The sequence below is a fragment of the Ochlerotatus camptorhynchus genome, unplaced genomic scaffold (assembly GCF_037179485.1).
Source record: "Ochlerotatus camptorhynchus isolate MF236.1 unplaced genomic scaffold, CSIRO-AGI_Acam_v1.1 ptg000223l, whole genome shotgun sequence".
Taxonomy (NCBI): domain Eukaryota; kingdom Metazoa; phylum Arthropoda; class Insecta; order Diptera; family Culicidae; genus Ochlerotatus; species Ochlerotatus camptorhynchus.
Window position 1 is genome coordinate 215,001 of NW_027040713.1, and position 26,736 is coordinate 241,736.

Sequence of the window (26,736 nt, forward strand, 5' to 3'; positions counted from 1 at the left end):
ATAAGTGGGGATGGGTGGCATTCACTAGTCCGAGAATACCCTCCAGTTGCCAACCTCTTCACCAACCATACATCACTACACACTTATCGAGTCAGTAATTTTTACCGAGTTTTTGAATTTCGGAACTCTTCGGTAAAATTTAAAAAATCAGTGAAAAATTCAAAGTTGAGAATATGTGTTACAAAAATTTACCGACTAACTTCTGTTAACCCCGTGTAATGATGAAACATAAAATTTTTCGATTTTATCCAATCTTTACGAATAACAGTCATTTGAATTTTAACCGAGTCAGTAATCCAAAAATCCAGTAAAAATACTAACTCCTGTAAAAAAATCTAAGTGTGTATACAGAAGCAGCGGAGCTCCACACTCCTCCATCGAAACAGCACCGCAGCTGAGCTGCGAGTGCTATGAAATTAAAAGGACATCGACTTATTACCACTACCTACTTCTCTCCCTTCCGCTCTCAGAATTCGCCGATTCGGTGTCTCTCGTTGTGTTTTCTGCTGAGACTGAGCAATATTCGATACCGCGAAACATCTCCGCAGTTATGTTTTCTTTCGGTGCAGGAGATGTGCGGTAATCAAAAGTTAAAAATGTAGCTAAACATTTACAATAACATTCTACCAAATTTTCATGTACGTAGTCCACTGCAACAGCCGAACGTACGAACGAATAGGGTGACTATAGCGCATTTTATGAAAACGTCACAAGTTTTTATGGCTGTTTTAAATCAATAATTACGAAGAAACCATGAAGCCTACAAGGTTACTACCAAAGGCACAAATCTAGGGAACTGCATGGAAAATGTTTTGTAGAAGAACAAAATAAACAGAAATGAAAATTTTCAACTTAAAAACACTAAAATGTATGAAATTTCACCAATTTTTTTGGTACTTTCAACATACTTTTCAATTTTAATGTATGATAATTAACTTTAATCGAGTTCTTTTTCAAAGAGCATTGATAGCTAAGACTTTAATCTTTAATTTAGTTTGTTGAAATCAGTAAACCACATTAAGATTAAAAAAATATAGCTAACCAAAGTTGGCAATACAAAAAAACATAAAATGTTGAATAACTCACTTAGCAGTCATTTCCGACCCTATGTTTCATGGGGATTTTTTCATAACTTTAGGAGCCCTATCTACCCTGAAAATATGTAAAACCCGGAACCAAACACCCTGTATATACACACTTCCAGCTTCAAACATATTTTTTTCAAACCTGGCATGTACCTATTTAGTTTAATTTTGATATTTTTTTTTAAATAAATGGAAACTCTCACCATATTCTGCTCTTCCGCCGTCGTTAGCTTCTTTTGGAAACCCTTGGACTTTTTTTCTCTAACGCTTCGTATTTCATTCCGTGCTTCACAGCAATTTCCTTCCGTAGATCGTCCTTGGTCAGTTTTTGACATGATTCCGCCTTTTCCGGGTTTTTTTTCTTGTTTTCGTAGCGAGATAAATCCGCACTCATTTATTCAGCTACAGGATAATTAATCCGAAAATAAGAATGTGTGTGCACAGAGCATTTGTTCTCCGTTAGTGATTGTTGTGTCATTATTTCTGTCAAAGCACACACACACCACTCACCACAACAGAAACTAGAAAACGTATTACATACATACCGTACACACACAACATGTCGTTAGATGGGATTCGAACCATGACCTTCCGATCACCAGCCGCTTGCCTTGTCATCTGAGCTATCCTAGAATACATCATATGGGCAGCTAAATAAGCAATAAAAGCTTGAATCTGAATACCTATCAGAACTCCCTGCCATAACTCTAGCTTATTCAAGGAGATGTGAGAATGATTAATTCATTCTAGTTGTTTTACATGAGACCAATGTTACCTCTCCATCTCTCTAATTTCTATGGAAAGGATGCTGGGCTATTATTTTCGATAGATTGATGAATTGGTTGTTGTGAGTGATACGATCTATGTTTACGATTTAAATTAATTAGGTGGAGAAAATAAATAAAAAAAAGGGTTAAGGCTGGGATTGAACTCGCGACCTTCTACTTGGAAAGCAGAAACGGTAACCACTATGCTACCAATTTTGTTTTGTTGTTAGCCTGAAACAGTGTTGTGGAATAATGAATGAATACGCCGTTTGTAAAGCATTTACAAAGCATGCAATTAAAACATGGACGCATAGTGGTATAAGAGCTATTATGCTGACTGTATTCACCTTTATTCAGCAATATTGTAAAGCAATGCAATTAAATCTAATAATGGAGGTAGAAAACAATTATTAGACTATAAAAAAGCATGTCATTAAATCAATTGAAAACAGCCGAATTAAAGCGTCAATGTATGTTTTTGAAGTTATCACCATCTAACTTTTTCTTTAAACTATCCATATTTATCACTTTTTGTAATTTTTAAAACGAAACAAAGGCACTCGACAAGGCACACCAAGTATGCCAGCAACGTTACGGTGCAACAAAGATATTTGTCATCCAATAATGGGTAAAAATGTGCCCATTTTTGATCCCTAAACAGGTTTCGGAAATGGATAAAAAAGTACCCACTATTTTTCATTTACGCGTTTTTTTTTTTTACAGCTCCATACACTACCACAACATGGATACTTTTTCACCCATTAATGGGTACTCGCCAGTTACAGTGTGTTTCGATTACTGAAAACCATGGTGGGTATATACATAGTGATACAGCTTTGTCACTATTTAGGCGAGGAGGTTGCGGGTGGAACAGTGCGGTTTTAGAGCAAATTGTAAACAAATTCTGTCGCTGTCCCATATAAAAATCCAACACGGCTGAATCATGAATTTGCCACATTAGAACACCTATATGTAGTCACCTTGCTGAAAACTGTTTGAAAACCCAGTAAAATTGTACCGACTTCGATAATCTAAACTCTGTGTGTAAATCCAAAATTTCATAAATTTTGATGCACAGGAACCATGTTAAATCAGTGCGATTACATGTGCTTTTTCCTGCAAAGTGGCATTTCTTCGCATAGAGAAAACGCACGTGGGGTGTTTGATACTACTGGCTATTTCTCCCGTCAATGTATATGTGCGCGCAAGGCAATGCAATCTTACGCCTATGTTTTCCCGTTGTGGCACATTTCGAGTATGAGAGAGTGATTGCAGTTTGCTCAAAAGTGCCTGAGTAAAATGCAAGTATTTTAGATGATTACCCGTAGTTGTTACAGTGAAGATATACACCCATATTCTCGTTTATGTCTGGACGTGTTTGCCATACAGAAACATTTTTATTTGATTTTGTGTGGTGGATGGGTTTCGGGCGTGGACGGGCATATGGATGATAATATTAAGTTTACGTTAGGATAACGTTGAAAAATTGAGAAATGTATCGCTTCAGTTTAAGAAGCACTTCACTTCACAACCGATGAACCATTCTGACGGCCCACATTGCCGTGCAGGCGCCGTGTGTTGGCAGGGTCCAATATTGGACAGTTTGATGTTTATAAAGTACCATCAGTTAAAACTGTATTTTTGAACTTTATCTCTATACATTCTTAGATGTTTCTTAGTAGATTATCATGTTGGTGTAAGCTGATTCAAAGAGTAAATGGTATTAACATTGAGCTGTCCATAGTTGGGCGTTGTTGAACTTGTGGTACTTGAACAACATTTCATGTGAGTACCAAAGTAACCATATAATCACAAAATAGCTTTAGGTGTGGGTTCAGAGTGGAACAATGTCACTGAGATATGGTTAGTTGGGTTTTCAGATGAAACTATTACTTTAAAAAACTAATCCTGGTTGTATCTCTTTTTCGTTTGCATGTTACACTGTTTGATATTACTAACCGCACCGAGCCTTCATTCCGGGTGGTGAGCGAACCTGAAGAAGAAGAAGAAGAAGACCATAAGCCCCTTCTCGGAACGAGTGTTTTGTTAGTGGACCTGGTCTGCGATTCAAGGTTGGACTCTGTGATGATAAGTATCACATAACAGGTAAAGTAGGTAGCATCATCTTTATCGAAATGTAAGTATTATTGACAATAATCATAACTTGATTATATGCAAATTTATATGATAGGTACCTGGATCAACGTTGTTTAAACATACGCATTCAATCGTGACGGCATCTATCTGCATTTTAAACCTACCCAACCCTTTTCCTTTCTACAATCCCTGAGCCGCTGGTTAACCATAAGTGTACCTCGCAGAACTTTTTTAACCCTCATGGGTAAAGATGCTGTGTTGCTCAATCCTCTCCTCTTCCCTGGTGTATTATGGATGGTGTGAATATTCACATCGGTGACATGGCCCCTAACCCCCTTGTACATCATAAAATGAAAATGAAAATGAACTTTAATAAGAAAACGCAGGCAGACCAATAGCATTAAGCAGATTAACAAGGAGAGGAATAGCTTAGGAAATAAGTAAAAGTAGAGGTATGTGACAATTAATAGCTTTTAAACTTTTAGAGGTATTGTATTCCCCTGAGTTTGTTGTACTCGATTAATATAGTATTCTCTCAATACGCGAAATCTCTTATATATGCGGTTAAAGCATTTGAGTTAACTTATTTCTTAGTGTTTAAGTGCTTACATTTGTAAACAGCAGTCAATGTTAATCTATAAACTAAACCCTACGTAAAATCGATCTTTCCTTATGTGGTATTGATGCATGTTTAACTTTTCGCGGCTGTCGGAATCAACGCGCCTACGTCTACGGAGCTTACGCAGAAGTAATTCGCAATGCGGTAGAGCTCACCAAAAGTTTTTTTGAGCTTCTGTAGTATAGAATTTGTTCGGTACGGTCACGAAATCTTGAAATGATTGATACGTGCGGTAAAATAACTAAATTGAAACAAAGCTCAACAGTAAAATAAGTGGAATATTTAGGGAGGAAATCAAAATTAATCAACTTGCCAACATAGGCTATTACATTTATTTTGGTGGCACTTTCTAAGTGATAATAAGCTGTTTTTTCTCTACGGTTGTTTCGCGTGGCGTTCACAATTTGCGCGATTTTCGTATCTTACGTAATTTAGATATTTAACTCTAAACGGTTTTACTGACTCGATGTCGTTCTTTAAGCGGTGTTGGTACAGGTTAAACCTTTGCCGACTGTCGGATTTAACGCGCCTACGTCTGCGGAGCTTACGCAGAAGTGATACGCAATTCAGTAGAGCTTGTCAAACGCTTTTGAGCTTATGTAGTATAGAATTTGTTCGGTGCTGTCGCGAAATCTTGAAATGATTGATACGTTCTTTAAATTAACTAATTTGATAGAAAGCTCAGTAGTAAATAAGTAGAATATCTAGAGAGGAAACCAAAATTAATCAACTTGCCAACATAGGCTATCACATTTATTTTAGTGGCACTCTTTAAATGATAATAAGCCTTTTTCTCGCTACGGTTGTCTTGCACGGCTTTCGGAATTCGCGTGGTTTTCGTAACTTACATAATTTAGATATTTCGTTCGAAACGTATTTACTTATTCAGTCGGTTTACTACGCGGATGTATCTACGCGCACACGTCACAGCTTTTTTTCTATAACTATCTTGAAACAATACATACGGAATCCAGTGTTAAAGCGGCCAACATAGGCTAGTCCTTCTGCTCTATTGTCAAAGATAGAAGCAAAATTTATTCAAATGGGTCAAGTCTTGAAAACCAAGCTGTCACGCAGCTCCAGCTTGATACCCAAAAAAATTGTCCATTGCGTAAACTGAAATCAAATTATGATTTCAGTTTGATGTTGATATCAAAACTTGATTTCAATTTGCTGTCATTTTGATGCTGGACTTTGCTCGGGGTACGGGTTAGGCAAAAGGTGTGCGTTTGATTTTGTAAGGTCGCATTAATGGCCGGCCCTTCGCTCATTTTCAACTTCTATTTAATTTTCATACTGCCGTACTCTAACGGAACTATCTACCTACCCTCTTCTAATGGCCATTCTCTAGCTAATAAATTATCACACTAAAGCTTCATGTTAGATAGCATGATTTTTCAATTTCCAAATCATGCGCCAAACATTTTCGCTGTAAATTCGTCACGGACATAGTAAAAAAGCAATCAGCAATTGGACGCATTCATTTTACCACGTTGCCACATTTTCTTGATTCTTTACTACCGATCACATGTTCGTAGGTGCGCGTGTCCTTGTTTGCTTGTTCGAATTATCAGAAATTATACTACCCATAATCGCATAGCAGTCCAATCTTTGCTCGATTTCCTATCCATATGGGACTGATATGCGATTATGGGCAGTATATCGAAGATCTACGACTGATCGGAAAGTGAAATCGAGTTCTCCATATATTTCCTTATCATATCATTGATCAGAAATTCTTCTGAAGATCTTCGGTCAGTTAGAATGTGTTTTCAAAATATAAAGTTGATCAGGAATCATGTCGAAGACCTTCAAATGATCAGAAATTGATATTAAATCCTTTGAATACTATCCCACCATACCAGATTGATCAGGAATTCTTCCGAATTATTAGAAATAATATCGAAGACCTTCGATTAATAGGAAATTAAAATCGAGTTCCCTCATCATAACAAAGTGATCAGGAATTCTTCCGAATCATCAGAAATTATATCGAAGAACTTCAAATATCAGGCATAACATTTGAAATTTGCGTGGTCGTACTTTGGTTCGCGTTTAAAGGGCCTTAGAAAGTTTGTTTACAAATGCTTTTGTGCTGTTATCAAATGTTATGCCTGATAGGGTAAATTTTCTCAGTCCTAAAAAGTTGTATTATTTTTATAATCTGGAGAGGCCAACAATATTTTTAAATTGAATAAAATAACAATAGAGTATGATTAATATCATCGGATTTAGAGTGTTTTCATTCTTTTGGATTGTTAAAATAATCACTTTACGGAAATCTCAACATACCAGCACATACTATGGGTTTTACAGTGATTTTACATAAATTCTAGATTTTTAGGGGGGTACCCAATTTGAAAAATCACCCAAACGAAGAGTAAGACAACGAGATATCGTTTTTAAATGTTCCTCAAGTATTTTTTTTTACAAAAATCTCTTGGACCGCAATGTCGTAACATGCTTTAGTTAGGCAGTATATACGACCGACATCGGGACAACATACCAAACTTTATAAAGACAAAATTAGGACGTGTATGTTCAGGACTTTTACTCAGAAGTCTACAAGAAAGTCAAATATGGTCAATTTTCTCAGTCCTAGAAAAAAAGTTCCGATTTGTTGCACAGTGTACTTTATTAGCTAGATAATGGTCTTTAGAAGAGGGTAGGTAGATAGTTCCGTTAGAGTACGGCAGTATGAAAATTGAATAGAAGTTGAAAATGGGCGAAGGGCCATTAATCCGACCGTACAAAGTCAAACGCACACCTTTTGCCTAACCCGTTCGATGTACGCGGAAATGCTTTCGGCAACGTGGGGCTTTAGATAGCGATGAAACGTCGCTAGAACTATTCCACAGCCGCAGACAGTAATAAGCAAAGGCGGGCGCACACTTTTTGCCTGTAGATTTGAAGACATACTTCAAATCTCCGCGTACATCATACGGGTTATCAGCAACGTTGCCAGTATTCCAGATTTATCTGGATTTTTCATATTTTTAGTCGTCTTGCCAGATACACAGACAGACCACGTATATTCCCGGATTTTTTAAATATGTTCCAGATTTTCCCAGATTTTTTTAAAACATGATCTTTAAGCTTTAAAAATATCACTGCAATTAATTTACCATCTAATCCATCTAATCAAAAAATAAAGAGCAAAACTTGCTACTCAACGTCTATCAACTTTGGACATTACATAATTAAGGTAATTCTGAAAATAGTTCACAGTGAATTCCTTGTGAAATCAAACAAGAATTTCAAGCTAATTCTGAGTAGAGTTCCATCCATCTGTGACTTCACCCGTCGTTCAGGCGTATTGTGAGTGCCACGAAGTGAGGGTTCGATTCCCGCTCCAGCCGGTGCAAATTTTGACTTCCTGAAAATGTTCCTACTGGTCTACTGCGTATGGTGTGTTGTCCGTTGTCTAGTGTTAAATATACAGTCTGTGCAACCTCTGGTTGAAGACGGTGTCAATTGTCTTATCAACTCTGATGACAATTGCATGGAGATTTTGTAAATAAAGGAAGTACAATCCGGAAGAGAAATCAGAAATAATTATTATTATGAAACTTAAGGAGTATGCTGATACGAATCGTGAGAATAATTTCAATGGAATTGTGTCCTATGAAACCCATTTTGGCAAAGTACTTGAATAATTAGGAAATACTGAAGAGGATTTCAAAACAATTTTTACCTACCAGGTAGTTCAAAGGGAATTATCGGATGAGTCTGAGAAGAGCGTAACGGTCATTCTAAAGAGTGTACCAAGGAAATTATTATGAATTTTTTTTTCAGAATTTCAAATAGAAAAATGGACACAAAATTGTGCCAATTCTTGGGAATAATAATAATAATAACCAGTTTGAGGGAATTGTGGAATTGGAGAGTGATTTATAAGAGGTTACAAGAGGTAATGCTAAGAACTCTTAGAATGTTACTGTAAAAGTTTGGATATTACCAAGATTATTTTAGGGGAATATAGAAAAGAAGTATGATGGAATTCTACACGCAGAGAATTTTCATGTAGTTGAAACTAAAAATATAATTTTTGAATTCAACAATTCGATATTTTTATTTCAAAAATGAGTTATTATTGAATCTACACTATTTTCTTATAAATTCAAAAAAAAATATTTTTGAGTTTAAAAATATCGTCGATTAAAAAAAAGTTTGTTGATACATTTCGTCAGTGTATATGTCAAGCGCAGTCGGCAAAGTGACCGCCATTTTGTGACATCTAAAAATCAAAATGAGTTCGTCGGAAGAGTTTATTGAAGAGGTCGTGGTGGAAGAAGTGTCCGCTGAAATTGTTGAAACCGTGGAGATATTAAACAGCTTTGGACTGTCTGCGGCGGTCATTGACTGTTTTATCGGTGAGTAATTTCTGCATTTAATTGATGAAACATCCTTAAATTAATAGTTTGTTTCCAGCTAACGAGTACACTGCCGAAACATTAAGGATCATCGAGCGTCGTGAAGTGGAAGAACTAATTCCGGTCCCCTTTTTGGTAGAGCGAACAAAATTTATTTTCGGACAGGTAAATATGAAAGCACAGGTAAATATGAATATTATTTTCCCATAAAAAACTATTGACATAGTTTATGATCATTATATATTTAATTTATAATGCCGCTATTTTTCTTTTTCACAGGGCATTTCCATCCTAACGGAACAGCTTGCGCCGTTGCAGGTAATCGCTGGTACCGCAGAAAACAAAGAAACTCGACAAAACTGCACGGCTACTTATTTACTTGGCTCTTCGCCCAAGGGTCAGGTAATCATCCACAAATATCAAAAAGATAATTTCCTGTCGAGAGGCGACAAAAAGATCATCACGCACATTGTTGTGGATGAGTTTAAAGATAAGTTTTCCAAGCTTACCCCTGCCGAATTGCTGGATAGAGCAACTGAACTACGCAATCTGTTCCCAAACGAGCCACAGGTACAGTATATACGAAATGTATCCTCACTAAAGAAAGCTTCAGTTTATTTAAGCTTACGCCAGTCTTTTACAGTGCAAAATGCATCATAACCTCAAAAATTACGTCTAGCTAGTTAGGTTTTCATGTCATGTGGTGGCACCGCATCTAAATGCGCTTCGTTTTTTTGATTTATATATATATAAAAAAAACAATTGTAACGGTAAATACATACTATTTTCAATATTTCTGCAGGAAAGTTGGTACCTGCCCACATGGACAGTACTGGTAAAAGGATTAAGCTAAAGGAAGATTATACGATCGTAACGTGAACTACAAGGAAGCAGCAAAAGAGGAACTGAAACAGTCATCATCGTTGCATCATCAAACAACTGAAGTAGTGAACCTTTTCACAGATCAGCAAAGTAAGTTAAAAGCAAAATCTGCAGTGTAGCTATGTATTACCTACCTCTAATTTATTTCTTAATGATAGTTGCAGACTTCCGGCAAATCAGAAATCGGATATCACACAATCAAGACGAATGGGACGAAGTTAAACTTAAATGGAGAATAACCAGCACGCAGAGGATTTATGAATTATCAAAACTCGAAAACCGTACAACTTCGCTGGTATTGTCTGAATATCCAGTCTTGAGAAACCATCAAGGTTATCAACTGGTACAGATAGACTTCCAGTGCAGCAATTTCCCGATAAAGAGAAGCTCCTTTTTGATCGCTGGGCTGGTTTTTTAAATGGCATTCTAAATATCCTACACGTCGAAGTGTCAGATTTGGAAGGAAAGGCATTACTTGAACTTCTTGATGCTGAAGATGTATCTGCTGGTAAGTAAATAGCTATATTTAGTAATCATTGTATAACACAATTTTACGTTTTTGATTCACAGATGGTCAATGCTTGATTGTTGTTTGGTTGTTGGCACACATACTGCCGAGTCCACTGTTGATTTGCCCAGGAAAACGACGATGGAAACCTTCGATCTTAGAATCCCGAGACAGCATCGCAGTACTTGTTAAGGATCTTTCAGAACTGCAAGCAACACTAGCTAAACTGTTTAGCGCCTTGTGTGAACACGAAATACCGTCAGTCCCATTCATAGTTGTACACGGAGAAGACCTGAAACATCCTACTGGATTCACAGTTTGGAATAACGTGGTGTCGTGCAAGCTTCCTAGTTTCCTTAAAGCACTAGACATATGCTTGAAAATGTATAAATCATATTCCCTCGACTTTCCTCGCCAGACAGCTCCCGTTTGGAATCTGCTTGCTGGTTATTTGTATGATTTTAGCCCCCCGGGTGAACAAGCCAACATCGCGTCATTGATTTCAGCTATCCGTACCAAAGCAACAGCACAATGATTTTTTGTATTGTCCCACAATGTCCATGGAAATCAAATTCATTACATCGTTTTTATGATCATTTAAATAATTTCCACGACAAGCTACCTGTTTATGCTTGTAATCACGAAGCCTATACAAGAAGATTCTGCGTACGATACTCCTTTTTTCGCCATTTTAAAAAGCACCTTATGGAAGACGTATCCAGTCAAAACATAACTGTTAGTAACGAATACACCACAAACGAATTTGTCGCAGCAAATTCCGAAAATGTTCCTTCCGGACAAAGTAAAGAAAACAAAAGTGTACAAAACAGGGATGATGCGTTTTTTTTTTATATTAATTTATTTGTACAGGCTCAATCGAATAAACTTTACAGAGCCGAGTTATCATTTGCATTATAGGGGAATTTACGTAAGGCTCTCAATTAATAACTGTGGAAGTGCATCTAGAACACTAAGTTGAGAGCACGCAATAAGCTAGTATGCGATATGCAATAAGCTTGAAATGCGAAGAAGAAGAAGAAGGAATTTACGTATTCTCGTCAATCTAAGCAGCGTCTGCACTTCTACTAGCATTTTCTCAGCGTCACGCACATATATGATGTGTCTGTTTGTTTACATTCATCTGCTGCTTGCTTCTCTATCCATTCCAATCGACAGAATTTTTCAAAACGTTTTGAAAGCGTTTTTACAACGCTCCAAACTTCTCAGGTGAGTGTGACTATTGTCGGCAGCCTCTTTTTCTTCGGCAACCTTCCCATTAGAACTGCGTGTTAACCAGCTGTTCTATTATCGGCAACTCGAAATCAACCCCATTTTGTAGTGCGTATGTTTTATTTGAAGAAAAATGTAGCATTACTGGATTGCTCGATCGTTCAAATATAATCAGATTGAAGCTGACAGGCTAAACAATCGTTTGGACACATTCAGGGAAGTGCGTTGATGGGAAAACATAGTGAAATTAACGTTTAAATTTAGGTTGCCGAAAACAGTCAATGGGTGCCGAAGCCAACATTTACCCTACATGATTAATGTCTTAAATCTAGAGTTAAAGGAATTGAACCGATTACTCGCGGTCGTCTCGAGGTTAGTGGAGATTTACAATTTTTTGGATGGGGAAAGGGAGAAGGAGGTTTGAAATATATACAAATATTTAATTAATCCTAAAACATGAACTTATTTCTATTCATCTTGAAAACAAACATTAAAAAAAAAACTACACGTACAATACACAAACTAAACACAAGGTTAATCAAACTTACAATCTAAGGTTAGTATTCCTAAAGTAAACATATATGAGTTTCATAAACTCCAGATCACGTCTAGCCAAAATATCCCGAACGATGATGCGTTTTTACCAGGATCGATACAAGCACAAAAGTCAAATGATGTTATAGATTTGAACGTTGTGCTAGCAAAAATGGAAAACATAACTATAGATTTCAATCTGAAATGGTTAAATATGAACTCTATGCCAAGAAAAACTGTGTTTGAAGTACACAACGATATACAGACGAAAATGATAAAACCGTTTTTGGAAGTAACAGAACTAATGGGAGCAACTGGCTTAATTTCAAAGGAAGGCAAGTACATGTTCAACAAAATGTTTGAAGCATTAGGTGGTGCCGATACGGAATTTAAGTGTATAGCAAAATTAAAATCTGCCGACCTCTACCTTGCTCCAAAGGAATTCGTTATTAGTAACGAACTGCGTCCAGGTGTATCAAGAAGTGGTCAAGTAACCCAATAACAGGTTAGTTTTGAGGAAATTTATAAATTTACATAAAAATACATGTAGGGTTAACTACCCCATTTCCGGCCTACTAAGCACAACCCGCATTTAGTCTTTCCTAATCTAGCGCAGTTTAGCACCAAATGGAATGTTATTATTACTGATGGCTTCCAAATTTATTTACCTTTCCGTATGTACCGTCAGATTCGATAAAGAGAAACCAATCGTTGAGATATTGTCAAAAGTCTAGCACTGCTTCTTGACGCCAAACTCGGCCTACGGATTCTAAACTCGGCCTAACGTATTGAAACGCCATTGAAACGCCAATGAATTCGTTTCGGCCTATCGGATGAAGATAAAAATCGATTCGGTCGGAGCGCTTCTTTTGTTTTTGGGAATAATGGGTGCAAACTTTCATATCACGCGTTCTCATTGACTTCGTTCCGTAGCTTATTAATTAAAGAATCGTACCAAATGCATAATTGATTTGTTAACTCTGAAATCATGGATTTATTTGAAGTTTTATGCTCGATAGGCCCAAAATGGGCGATTAGGCCGAAGTAGTTCTCTACCCTATTTTTTTTCATAATTTCAGGAATATTAATGCCTATCAAATTCCATCTTCGAAAATATTTAGAATCGAACAACGCTATGAAGACTGTTTTGGAGAACCTTGCTCCATCTAACAATGGCTATATTCGCAGCATCATTGATGGTTCTGTATGGAAGAAAAGGACACAACATTTCGCATCGTCGAAAATCATCATACCATTGAATCTGTTTTTTGATGATTTTACTTCAGGGGACACCGTTTCTCCACATGCAGCTCAAACCTCAGTATGTGGTATTTACTACTACATTCCAAGTTTGCCGGGATACATTTTAGCCAAATTAGTGAACATTCTTGTTGCAGGATATGTTTTGTCCGTAGACAGGAAAGAATTTAGCAATGAAGACCTATTTAGCAACCTCACAGATGTGCTAATTGAATTAGAAACGGAAGGGCTAGAAGTAAAGTATCAAGACAGAAACATACTAGTCCATTTTATGATAGGGTTTATTACTGGTGACAATTTGGGGTTGTCCGGAATCCTAGATCTCGTTGAATCAGTACGTGCTCACTTTTATTGCCGAATGTGTAAAAGAAACAGAACGGAGAGATAGACTGATGTCTGTGAGTACGAGCAAAGTTTTAGGACAATAGAGAATTACGAGCAAGATTTAAAACTGAATGACGTATCGCAAACCGGCATAAAGGCTGACAGTATTTTTAACCGCATTCCTTCTTTTCATATTACATATAACGTATATTTTGATATGATGCATGATGTTTGGGAAGGAATATGTGTGTATGGACTCAGGCATTATTTAAATTATTTTGTAAATATTAAAAAACTGTTTACTCTTGATGAACTGAATGATAGAAAAAATGTGTTCGTTTTCGGAAACTTGAATTTGTCTAATATTCCTAATGATATTAAAGATATCAACATAACAAAAACAAAAATTAAAATGACAGCAAGCGAGATCAAGACATTAATTACTTTTCTCCCGCTCATAATCGGAAAATTAATTCCAGAAGAGGACGAGGTGTGGCAACATTTCTGCATATTATTACAAATTTGTCATATTGTGATGTTACGCGAAATAGGGGAATTTACGTATTCTCGTCAATCTAAGCAGCGTCCGAACTTCTATTAGCGATTTCTCAGCGTCACACACATACATGACAGGTTTGTTTGTTGACATTTATCTGCTGCTTGCTGTTCTACCAATTCCAATCGACAGAATTGATCAAAACGGGTTGAACATGTTTTTACAACGCTCCAAACTTCTCAGGTGAGAGTGACTATTGTCAGCAGTCTCTTTTTCTTCGGCACCCTTTCCATTTGAACTGCGTGTTAACCAGCTGTTCTATTATCGGCAACTCGAAATCAGCCGTATTTTGTAGTATGTATATTTCATTTAAAGAAAAATATGGTATAACAGGAATTCACAGTCGTAAAAATGTAATCAGATTTAAGCTGAAAAGGTAAGGAATCGGCTTAATACATTCAGCGAAGAGTTTTGATGGGAAAATACAGTAAAATAAACGTTTCAATTTCGGTTGCCGAAAACAGTCAATGGGTGCCGAAGCCATAATTTACCCTACCTAAGAGTTTTATTGCAACTTTAAGACAATTAGTAATTGTTCATCATTCGCAATACCAAAAATTGTTTAACGATACCCTCAAACCTAAGCACCATAACATTGTCCATTACGCTTCATCTATTATGCATTCCGGTACACCTCGTCATCATTGGCCCATGAGAGGAGAAGCCAAACATCGCGATGCAAAACAATATAGTAGAGTAAATAATAATAAGATAAATTTATGCAAGTCTTTAGGTATAAAAGTAGCTTATAAGTTTGCTTTCAATATTTTTAACAATATTTTTATTGCTCCATTAATTGATTATAGCGAATCTAAAATTTCGAAATCACCGCTTGCTAATGAATATCAAATATTGCTAGGTGGACCATTTCAAGTTGACAATAATTCAGCATTACATTTAGATAAATTCTTCAAGCAAGGATCATTGTTCACCAAGGGTACAATTTTTTATATTAATGATAGAGATTTGATTAGCATGTACGAACTAAAAGCAATTTTTACAGATGTCGATAAAAACTTATTTTTGGTTTGCTATAGCATTCACTCGCGTAAATTTGACGAACATTTGCAATCGTTTGAAATAATCAAAATGAATGAACCTACGGTAGTATTTGATATTGGAAAGCTACAAACAGTCACTATCAATGTACATAAAGTAGAGGGCAAACAGTATTTTAGATTTTGTAATTATATAAATGTATTAAATAATTAAATGGAATAAATGTATTTTTTTTTGTAGTGATCTAGTGGCAGCACTTGCTTAAACTCTACACTGGACCCCTTTTATTGATAAATTTTGCTTCTATGAGCCTCTATTTTAAATCAACAAGACGTTCCTAGGCTATGGTGCCCGTTTGGTCACTGTTGTTTTTGTGCTGATCCAAATAGTTTTGATAATATAATTGCGCATTCTTTTTTTTTAAGGTTGATTTGTCCCAGTCTTGTCTTCTGTCGTCACTTATTTTGTCATTTTGTCTTGTGTATTAACCCCCACTTGTCTTGTTTATTGTGTCAACTTGTGTCTATTGTCCTTCCCCATCTGTTACTCTGTCATGACTAATTTCATTGATATATAAAAATAGTAATATCAATTACAGGATAATATGGTTATTTCTCGATTACTTTTTCAAAGGGAAGCACCAGCTCCTGCAAACAATGCATCCGATCGTCGATCCGGCGCAACCGGCAGCTCGCACACGCTTATCAACACCACCAGCAGGTAGAGGAAAATTTCCCCTATCTGATGATAGTGCCAGCCCGCGTGGGCGAGCCACCAGTTAAGCCAAATCGACGACCAAACGCACCGCCTACAAAAACCGATACGCTCCCTTGAAAAAGTTATCGAGATTTCTACTAATTAATGAATTATTGACAATTACCTCTCATGATCCTTGGCTTTGATTTTAACTTACCACTTTTTGATTATTTATCAAATACCTCTCCCAGAATATATATTGATTACAAGTCTTCAGAAGTATGTGCCAATCTTTATTCCATATTGAAATTTGGGTAAATAGAGAATGTTTTTGATTATTTCATTATTCTTTTTCAATCGTTGCTACAATGTCATCTTTTATTGAATGGTATTATATGTTCGATCAGACTGCACATTATTATTATTATTATTTCATCTCATTATATTATGCTACATTTTTAATTACAATTTATGTTCGTTCATCACATTATGTATTGTTTAATAGTATTGTACTATGTGTAAATGTTATTACAGACTTCATGTTATATTATATTATTATACATGCTTATTTATTTATTTTACTATTATTCCTTACTCCTTCTTTTCATATGAAATTGTGTTATATAATATTAATTTGTATTTCATCCGTTTATGGTTTATTGTACATGGCATTAGTTTTCAAATTATGTGATATTAGCTTTTTATATTCAATTCATGGTAAAGCATTTTAGATCATCCAGGGCATCTGTAGGAGGGATTCCGTTTTCTAGTTATCGGATTCCAATAATTAAAATTTTGATATTCAATGACAGCTGAATGATTTTATTTATTTTTTTTTTAATTTCAGGATTAACATAACTGCAATATATAGATACATACATTTGTTTGATATTATTGCTCATATACTGTCTGCGGCTGTGGAATAGTTCTAGCGACGTTTCATCACTACCTGCAGCCCCGCATTGCCAAAAGCATTTCCAGTCGATGGTGTGTTATAATGCAATTCTTCTTTACCCAACTATTGTATTGCTCCTCTCAAACGTCAATTGATTGCATGTTAATGCAATTATGTGTTAATTTTCCATCCGCTGATCCGAGTTTTTCCAAACACTGATCTTGATATGTGTTTTTCAGCCTTTTTTTCAAATTTTTTCAGCTCTTCAAAGGAGAAACATCTTTAGATTTGTATTGTAATAATTTATTTTTTCAGCATTCGTTCAGGTTAATTCAAGAATAGTCTAATGCATCGTACTTTGACGCGAAGCGCTGTGCATTATGAGATGCTCGATGACCCTGGAGGGATCGTTTTTGCTTACTGAGCAGAAAATCATGGGTTCAATCCCAAGCTCTCCGTCATGACTCTTAAAATTCATGATCACTAAACAAAATAAATATGTTCTTTCGATAACCGGCTATCGAGAGAATAAAAAAAAACAACAAATAAACAATACATACTTTTGGTTGCATCGCCAACTTGAGGTGAATCCTGCACATGAACATACATATTCATGAGTCGCCTTATATGTGGATCCTGAATATTACTACATACTTTGATATATTGTTTTACAACCTGTATTGTTTCTGGAGCGCGCTAGGCGTTGATTTATCTAAATGTTGCTTGATAACAATGCATTTAAAAGATGAGAGAAGGTAGGCACCATTTTATTGTTCACTTTATTGTATTTTATTACTCATCGAAATTAAAATTAAGCAGATAAGGCAGAGGAAGCAACAACAATACTTAACATTATATGCTTATAATTATTATACAGGTACCAATGACCAATGATTTATAAATAACAAAATTTGTTTATTTTTTTAAATTTTGTATTTCACTACATATATTATACAAATTATACATTGCATGATATACTATTACTATCAGCTTAATATTTCAGTTTACCCAAGCAAGTCATCGAAATTAATATGAAGCTGATGAAGCAGAGAAAATAACAACATTAAATAATATTATATGTATATAATTATTAAGCAGGTTATTTCTCGTCATGTTAGTTATTTATCACAATTTTCAGCATTATTGTTAGTATATTTTGGGCAAAATATATTTAATTGCTTAATATATCCTATACATTTCAGTGTTGCATCCACTTACCATTGTGAGCTGAGGAGGTATAGAGCTGCATCTTATTATAAATAAAATACTTCTTCATTCTGAGTAGCAACTCTATTATCCATATAAATGTATTTCATTATGTAATATTTTAATGTTCTGATATATTTCATTTCTCCATTGCATATATTTTCATTATATAAATAAATACTGGGATGGGAGGGAGCATCAGGGTATCATTCAAACTGAAACTGGACGATGGTATGATTGACAGCCGGAGTCTAGGAGGGAATAAACACTATCATTTTCTTTATCCTACCGATTCGATTGTGGTGGTGTGAATTCTACTCCAACAGTTTCAGGGCGATTGACGCGCCCTTCTTAACAAACCATCCAGTAGGAAGCTTAATAAGTATTGCGAATTGTGTTATTCGATTTGTTGGAGCGTACCGTTGGAAGGAGATTCTTAAATTCCCGTGGATTTCGCGTAAGTGTCTCTGCTTACGGGTCCACCCCACCGTTTTTGGCCCTTCATACAGCGATATTGTGAATTCAGATCGGTAGCTCAAATTGATCTTGCTATTAAGTGGAGCTGCATACAAGACAAGTCTTGAAAGGATGGTGGCTACCTTACATACATACATACAATACCTCTCCCAGAATATATAACTCCCCGATGCCTTGTTGGTTTCTGGTCTCATTTGGATTGGTCCTGAATTTGTTTGACATCTTGTTCGAAGTAATTCTTTGAGTTCCAGCTTGTACGTGTCTCACGTTATATGATTCGCCATTCATAAAGATAATGGGTTAAAAGGGAGTAAAACATACATAAAGGTAGATTAGTATTAGTTGTACTTGATCTAAACAATAGAAAGAAGCATAGATGACTTAGTAGAAAAATAAAACTAATATATAACTAAAAGTGCAATGGATAAGTGTTAGTTCCGGGATCATTTTAGTGTTAGTAGTTATGTTAGTTTTGATCCGTATTCAGCCCTGCCGGCCCCTCCAGCACTATTTGCAGCAATTGTGATAAGATTATGCGACACTGCTACTACTACTATGTTAGATGTATGACTTGTCAATTTTCGCAATGTCTTTCAATAAATCACTCAATCAATTTGATGTTTGAAAATTTGCTCAAAAGGGCTTTGTTGACACATCATACCTTACCGAAAACTAAAGCACAACAATCCTAATTTTTATTTCAAACCTATCAACATATTTAACACATCTTTCCTAAAACTTCACTTGTTCGTAAGCGCCTGGTTGAAGATATGACTTTCGCTATTGACATTGTCTGTAATTAACAAATACACTAAATATGAAGATTTATTATACAACTTCATAGGCTAGTCGCCTCCCTAAGCGGACCCCCCACGTCCTATCTCTTATGTTAATTAACTTTCTGAATTCTATAATTGAAGTTTATTTAATAAATAACTGAAATCTCTAATCTACCTACACAATCATAACCCATGCTTTTAAACTACAATTTAAAATGTTTTAAGTACTTCTGGCTTTTACATATATTAATTATATCTTTGTTCGTCCCAGATGACACCTTCAAGTGACTCAAATGCTTCACTTTGAAGTTAGTTTCCAAGCTAATTTTAAATTGTATATTGTATAGGGTAAATGTTCTACGCTCTCACGCCTCCACTATGTGGCACCACAAAAATACATATGGGTATGTCACAATAGAAGCACACCACAGTGGAAATCCCGAACCATAGTTCAAACACTTATCCCAAATCAAAATGAAGCACGTATAAGATTAGTTACAATACCGTGTACAAAAATGATGTTTAACATTGTTTCCTGAGTAATAATTCAATGAAAACAACAATGAAAGCTTGTCACGCAAATAGAAGGAGCACTGTTGGGCACTTTCTGAAATATTTCAATAGTATAATTCGCTTGCAAACCCAAATGAATCTATCTGCGTAAAAATAAATAAAATAATAGTGATTTGCGGCAAAACCCGCCAGTATCACACCCAACGTCAGTGCCTATACGTAAGCGTACTACGACGCGGCTCTCAATTAAAGGAGTAACAAGTGTGATACTATCACTGCTAGACTAGATCTTTGGTTCTCTCATGCAGTGGTTTATCAGAGAGGGGAAGCTCAGTAATCTCCATTGCCTGCCCATGACGCCATTCTATCGCGGCATGAGCCAGCAACGCCGACCATAAACCCACCGTCTCCAACACTCCACTAGCATGAAATTAAGCCCGCCCATCAACAGCAAGGTGCAAAAACTAGCCAAGGGGAGGGAATAAATGTATTAAAAACCAAATTGTTCTTTTAAAAAAGACAAACAACTGAAACCAAAATAGGAATATCATTGAACCAACAATGTATTTTGTTCACTCAAAGAATAACAATGGTTGATTTACAAATTTATTTTTTAATTCTAAAAATAAAACTTGTATCTTCAAAGATTTTTTCGCTATTTCAAAGAAAATAATATTGCTGACTCAGTAAATAGAAATAGTTGATTTAGCAAATATAAAGTGTTGTTTCAAAGATTGTTTCACCATTTCAAAGAAAATATGTTTTGGTCCATGAGTTATCTATATTATAGAAACGAAAATTATTTTCATTGAAGTCAATAAAAAAAATTATTGGTGTCAACAATATTTATCGTTAGCCGGGAGACAACTTCTTTTTTATTGAATTCAATACAGAATCTTGTTGAAATTAAAAAATATTTCTCTGTGTGTAGGATGATCCAAATGCAACTAAAAAAAAGGGCGAAAATATCCTGTGAAGAGTTCCAAGTAAAATCAGACTAACAAAAAATTTCATGATCTGGGACCCAGAAAAATATAAATACCGGAATTTAGAATCATTTCAAGATCCTGAGACTTCCAAAATGAAGCTATCAGACTTTCATTTTAGTAATATAATAAAATTATTCTTTGGCATGAAATGATTCGTAATGGTCATGCGAATAGTGGAGTTATCAGTAGTTTAGGTAAACTGTGTGTGAGTACCACGATGTTAGACTTTGATTCCCACTTCAGCCAGGTAAATTTTGCTTCAAAATAAAATTGCCCACTGGTCTACTGGGTGTTGTGTGTTGTATGATGTCAAGAATTAAATTGTAAATCTGATCAACCCCAGGGTATTTTTTTTTTAAATTATTATAGTCACTTTAACACTTTAAAGGTCATTCGTGACTGTAGTTCATAGCAGTTCAATTTAATTACTAATATTATACTTTTTGTTTTTATTTTTTGAACGGATTAAATATTCTTCAACTTCTGCCGCCGTCGGACATATGAGTCAATTTCTACTAATGCTAATGCTTACTATTTTGTTCCAAGTTCTGGCAGCCCGGGATTAAACACAATGTCTTCATTTCATTTGCCTTTTGAGTCAATTCACTTGTTGACATCCGTCGCCTTTTATTGGTAGCTTCGATGAAATCGTTGGTATCCGAGCTGTCATTACCGTCGTCGTCGCAGTCATCGTCGTTATCACTGGTTGTGTTGTTTTTGTTATTGTTTTTGTTCTGTTGCATTTCGGTTTCTTCGTTGGTTTTTGTTAGTGGGGAGTCTGGCTCCAGATTCGATTCCTCTTCTTCAGATGCTGATGATAATGGTGGAAACTCGTCTCCATTCAACTTTGGATCACTTGACCTTCTGGGTGCTGCTTGTGGTGGTATTTTGGAGTTACTAGCTGTTTTCGGACTTTTGTTTGGGATGGGCTGTTGTCACCAGCGTTGTTTCGCCATCGATGGTCACACATGATGGAATGGGGCGACTAAGGTTCATCGGAAGGACTCGTACACTATTGTAGATTCCCGGGAAATGGTACTTCCACCGTTCCCGTGTGATAGATACCACAACTCCATACTGCCTCATGAAATTGATGATGGTCAAATGCTGCGTGTGAGAAGGAAGGTCATGCACGCGCACTGTCACGGCTTCACTTTCAACATACACAAGAATCTTGAATTCCTTGTTATCACAAACATAAGTGTGCTTGTTGTGATTTGCCCTTTCATAGCGTAAGGCGGTTTCACCATCGATTGTCTCGATATATACACAGTTACACTTTATTTTCGAGGAATTTTTGAACATCTCTTGCGTCCGGGCGTTTCGGAAATACACTTAAATCGACGACTAGAGTGTTTATTCGTAAAACACTCATGTCCACCAACGTTTGATTTTGTAACCGTGAGGAAAGAATTTGTTACACGTCCGATGCAAACCAGCAATGGGGGACAACTGTGTCAGGGTAATATTAGAATTATTTAGAACTAATTAAATCTGATTCTACGAATCACGAGCGCTCACCCTGAGTGAACATTCACGAATAATAAAATCGCCGATTGTGACACTCTGAAAGCGAAATTGACAGGTTTTATGTGTCAAACACCCGCCCTTCAATCTCCTCCCGCATCCAACAAGTATAAATCTCCACTACAACATCTAAGGAGCCCAAAACCCCGAAAACCACTCCCCTATAGCTTCTAACCAAACTGAGGAAACTATCAGATCACAAAAAATAACAAAAACTTAAAAACATTTAAAAGGTAATTATAAGAAGAATAAATATTGATTATTTTACGAAAAACGAGCAAGGAAAATTAAATCTCTTATATCGTATGCTAATGCTAATTTACTGTAATCAAAATAATATGCTAAAATTAAATAGAATTTTAATAAAATGATTTGGAAAATTTACTAGAAGATCAGTACTTTATTGGTCTTGAATTTCCATCTGTATTGATAACAGAATGTACAACATCAATATACATCATAAGCTCCATTCAAAGATAAACAAATTACTCAAATTACTGGTTAAACAAAACTTTTAAAAAATCATGAATTTTAGATATGGTGGGGATTGCATTGATACCCGCTAGGACATCGCAGCAGAGGCAGACCCAGGGGCGGTGGCGGAGCCTAAAAAAAAAAGGAAGTCGACAGGAATCCGAGGTGGGCCCAGGCGTAGGATGGAAATCACTAGGGGTGGATACATGAGTGGGTGAGTGTGGAGATTTTTTTTTTTTGTATGGAGAAACATCTCTATTTTCTTTACCTGACCATACCATTGTCATAAACAATGTTAACATGAAATATATAGCTCTATCGGGTATTTTGATTACTTTTCGACTTCCGAGGTGCTTGTGAATGTTTTAAAAAGTTTTAACAACGATTTTGGGTCAAATTGTAGGGAAGGTACACTTTTTATAGAACTCGTTAGTTAAATTTTCCGCTTAATTCTGGGAAGTGTACAATGATTTTAGCTGAGGATTCAATACGATCGAGTAAACTACAGTCCCATTAACAAGTCATGGATAAACAATCAATCGATTATTTAATGTACTTCATTTGAATCAACAAGTTTGAAAGCGTCCAAAGTAGCCCGTCCAGTACAAAGATGCCCGCCACGACGGTTCTACACTGGAATCACTGGGCGGCGTCCCGTAATATCGACTAATGGGAGATTCACTGTTATCTAATTTCGAAAAACTTTGACAGTACTTACTTGAAATGGCTCCATAAACCACGAGGAGTGAAGTACTGAAGAGCACTGTGACCCAAATGGGCAAAAATAGCTTGAACGTACTTCAATATTCCTACATGGTAATTTTTCCTAGCGGAATCGTCACATTCTTGTACTGTCTGCAAATTAATATAAAAAAATTACTTTGGAATTTTTTGTTCCCATTAGCATACAATTACATACTTGAGAATCTATTTCCCCACTAAAATCCTCATTAGGATCAACAGCAGCTCCCTGCGCTGACAATATTCCAATTCGCAATGATGGCACCATGAAAAGTTGTTGCAAAACCGAGTTCATGTAGCAAGTAGCACCAGCATTTTTTAATCCGCAGAAGCCTTGTGGTGGCCGAGGTCCCACCGGTGGCAAATATTCCCATTCCCGCAATGGCTCAATGTCATTGCAAAACATATCCAGTAAAGTCTTAACCAAAATCTTCATGTTACCTACAGTGTTCTGACACAGGCCAACTAATAGATCGCATGCAGCAGAAATCGTATGCGGATTTTGGCACACCGATGGAGCAGTGTTAGTTTCTAGTATCTGACCGTTGCGACGTAGATGCAGATATTGCCGGGAAGCACTGAAGAGATAGTCATCGGTAATCTCCTGTTGATAGTGTAGAAAAAAAACGAGGAAGTTTATGTAATGTATGGTAAGATGGGCTACTTGATTTTTTATTTTCTGTTCGTCAACATTAACAGTCTTTTCTCAATATCAGATGCACACACACACACACACACACACACACACACACACACACACACACACACACACACACACACACACACACACACACACAAATGGGCTACAAATGGTGAGTTGACAACCTAGCTCTGGTTCTCACAAGTTCCTACCTCACGCCTCCCCGTGGTGTAGCCTGGGCAATGTTGTCCTTCTGACAATAGCAAAGTGAGGGGGTGCGACGCGAACACTGGCGCGGTAACCATAACACGGCGATAGAGGAAATGCTTCGTCAACCCGCAGGAGTGCCAACCGGCACATTAGGATCGACGCCAGTAAGATCCTTATTACGGCATACTGGATACGGCATGGAACTATGGACACGACACGGCACAATGGATTGGAAACCACGCTACAGGGCTGACAGTCGTGCTATTCTGCTCCCTAAGTAAAGAAGGGTGACACCTTCTTGAAATGGCGAGTGGGCTAATAGTGCGGCTGCCCCCGTCCCGGTAAAACCTTGGCAGGCCTCCGGATACGTTCAAAACTCGTCACCAATTGGTGATTGGTGAGTAGTAGGCTCAGATGTAACATTCCTGACTTACGCCGATCTGGCTCTGAACACGGCCCCCATGAAGGACCGTGTCAACCCTAGCATGGCCTCCCTGCTTGCATAGATAACCATGGGATCACGATAGGAGACTACATACAACGAGTGGAGATAGCGGCCCGAAGGGGGGACCCATCAGAATGGATAAAATTGGAGAAAAAAATAAAAATGAAGAAAAAGAAAAAACCAAAAAAAATATGAAGAACGACGGCAATACGCCAGACAGTGAAAACGGAGGAGCAAACGTGTTCGCAAGGAGTGGGATATTGCAGAGATCACCAGTGTCGAACCTGGGGGTCACTGCGATTTCCAGCAGCAGCAGTAAGTTTCAAGAAGAGCAGCCAGGCGTTGGGCTAAGCCAGATATTCACACCAATATCCAGTAGTAGCAAATCCCAAGAACTGCAGCTCGGGAGAACCAAAATGACGGAGGTCAGGAGGAAGATCGATGATCTCTATGTGTTCGTAAAGGATAAAAACAACGTACACAAAGAGATCAAGCAACTTGTGACCGGTATCAAATCCGGCATAACAGTGGCAGATCGGGAATGTCAAGAGTGGAGAAAAAGGGCCGAAAATGCCGAAAAGGCTCTGCTGGAGGCCAAGGAGAGCATAAGACTGGCTCAAGCACATGAGACTCCGAAGTGACCCACAAATCCACGTCCTGAAAAGAGAGATAGGGACACGCCAGGAGATGAGGAGGAGCCCAAAAAACGCAGGGACGACGAGGAAGGCATCAAGGAGATGGGAGAAAATGGTGCGTGGCGTAAAGTCGAGAACCAGAAGGAGAGGAAGAAAAAACAGAAGGAAGATGAAGTGAGGAAGAAGGAAGAGGAAGCGAGGAGGAAGGAAGAAGAAGCGAGGAAGAAGGAAGAGAAGAAGAAGGAAGACAGGAAGAATAAGGAGAATCCTAGGCCTCGTAGGGAGAGAAGCAAGGGTGACGCTCTGGTTGTTGAGGCGAAGGACAAAACGTCCTACGCAGCACTCCTCCGGAAAGTGAGAGATGATCCGGAGTTGAAACACTTAGGCGAGAATGTGGTGAAAACCAGGCGAACCCAGAAAGGCGAGATGCTATTCGAGCTGAAAAGGGACCCTACGGTTAAGAGCTCAGCTTTTAAGGAGCTCGTCGAAAAATCTCTTGGCGAGACGGCGAACGTAAGAGCCTTATCCCAGGAGTCAGTGGTCGAGTGCAGGGATCTGGACGAGATCACAACAGAAGACGAGTTGAAAAGTGCGCTAAAGGTGCAATGCAACCTGGGAGACGTACCGATGGCAATTCGGTTGAGAAAGGCGTATGGTGGCACGCAGACGGCGTCGATACGACTTTCTTCGGACGCAGCTAACGAGCTGCTGAAGACTGGCCGAATCAAGGTTGGGTGGTCAGTGTGCCCGTTGAAAGCTATTCCTCGGGTATCTAAGAAAATGGAGAGATGCTACAAATGCATGGGCTTCGGTCACCAGGCGAGACACTGCAAAGGCCCTGACAGATCTGATCTGTGCAGGAAATGCGGAGAGAAGGGGCACGTTGCAAAAGACTGTACAAAGCAACCGAGGTGCATGCTCTGCAAAAAGGAGGACGGAAATGGCCATGTGACGGGAAGTTTCAGGTGCCCTGAGTTCAAGAAGGCGATGGTGGGCCAGCAATAATGAAGGTAACCCAAATAAATCTCAATCATTGTAACACAGCACAGCAACTGTTGTGGCAGTCAACAACGGAAACAAAGTGCGACGTTGCAATCATTGCAGAGCCATACCGAGTCCCTCTCGATAATGGTAACTGGGTGGCGGATAGAGCAGGAATGGCGGCCATACAAGTCATGGGCAGGTATCCCATACAACAAGTGGTGGCAAGCTCATATGAAGGTTTCGTGATCGCCAAAATCAATGGAATCTTTGTATGTAGTTGCTACGCACCCC

The 26,736-nt window shown here is 37.4% G+C and overlaps 1 protein-coding gene and 1 pseudogene across 1 annotated transcript in view; one reads left to right on the forward strand and one right to left on the reverse strand.

Moving 5' to 3' along the window:
• Positions 1-24,135, reverse strand: part of LOC135703928 (probable ubiquitin carboxyl-terminal hydrolase FAF) — a gene marked incomplete at its 5' end in the record, with an annotated part of 221,182 nt that extends 197,047 nt beyond the window's left edge. Inside the window, 2 exons of the mRNA XM_065225294.1 lie at positions 23,509-23,645; positions 23,710-24,135. Of these exons, the coding sequence (XP_065081366.1) occupies positions 23,509-23,645; positions 23,710-24,135 (563 nt within the window). The remainder of the gene's footprint in view (positions 1-23,508; positions 23,646-23,709) is intronic.
• LOC135703927 (uncharacterized) lies at positions 8,743-11,533 on the forward strand (annotated as a pseudogene).
• Positions 24,136-26,736: the final 2,601 nt, after the last annotated feature.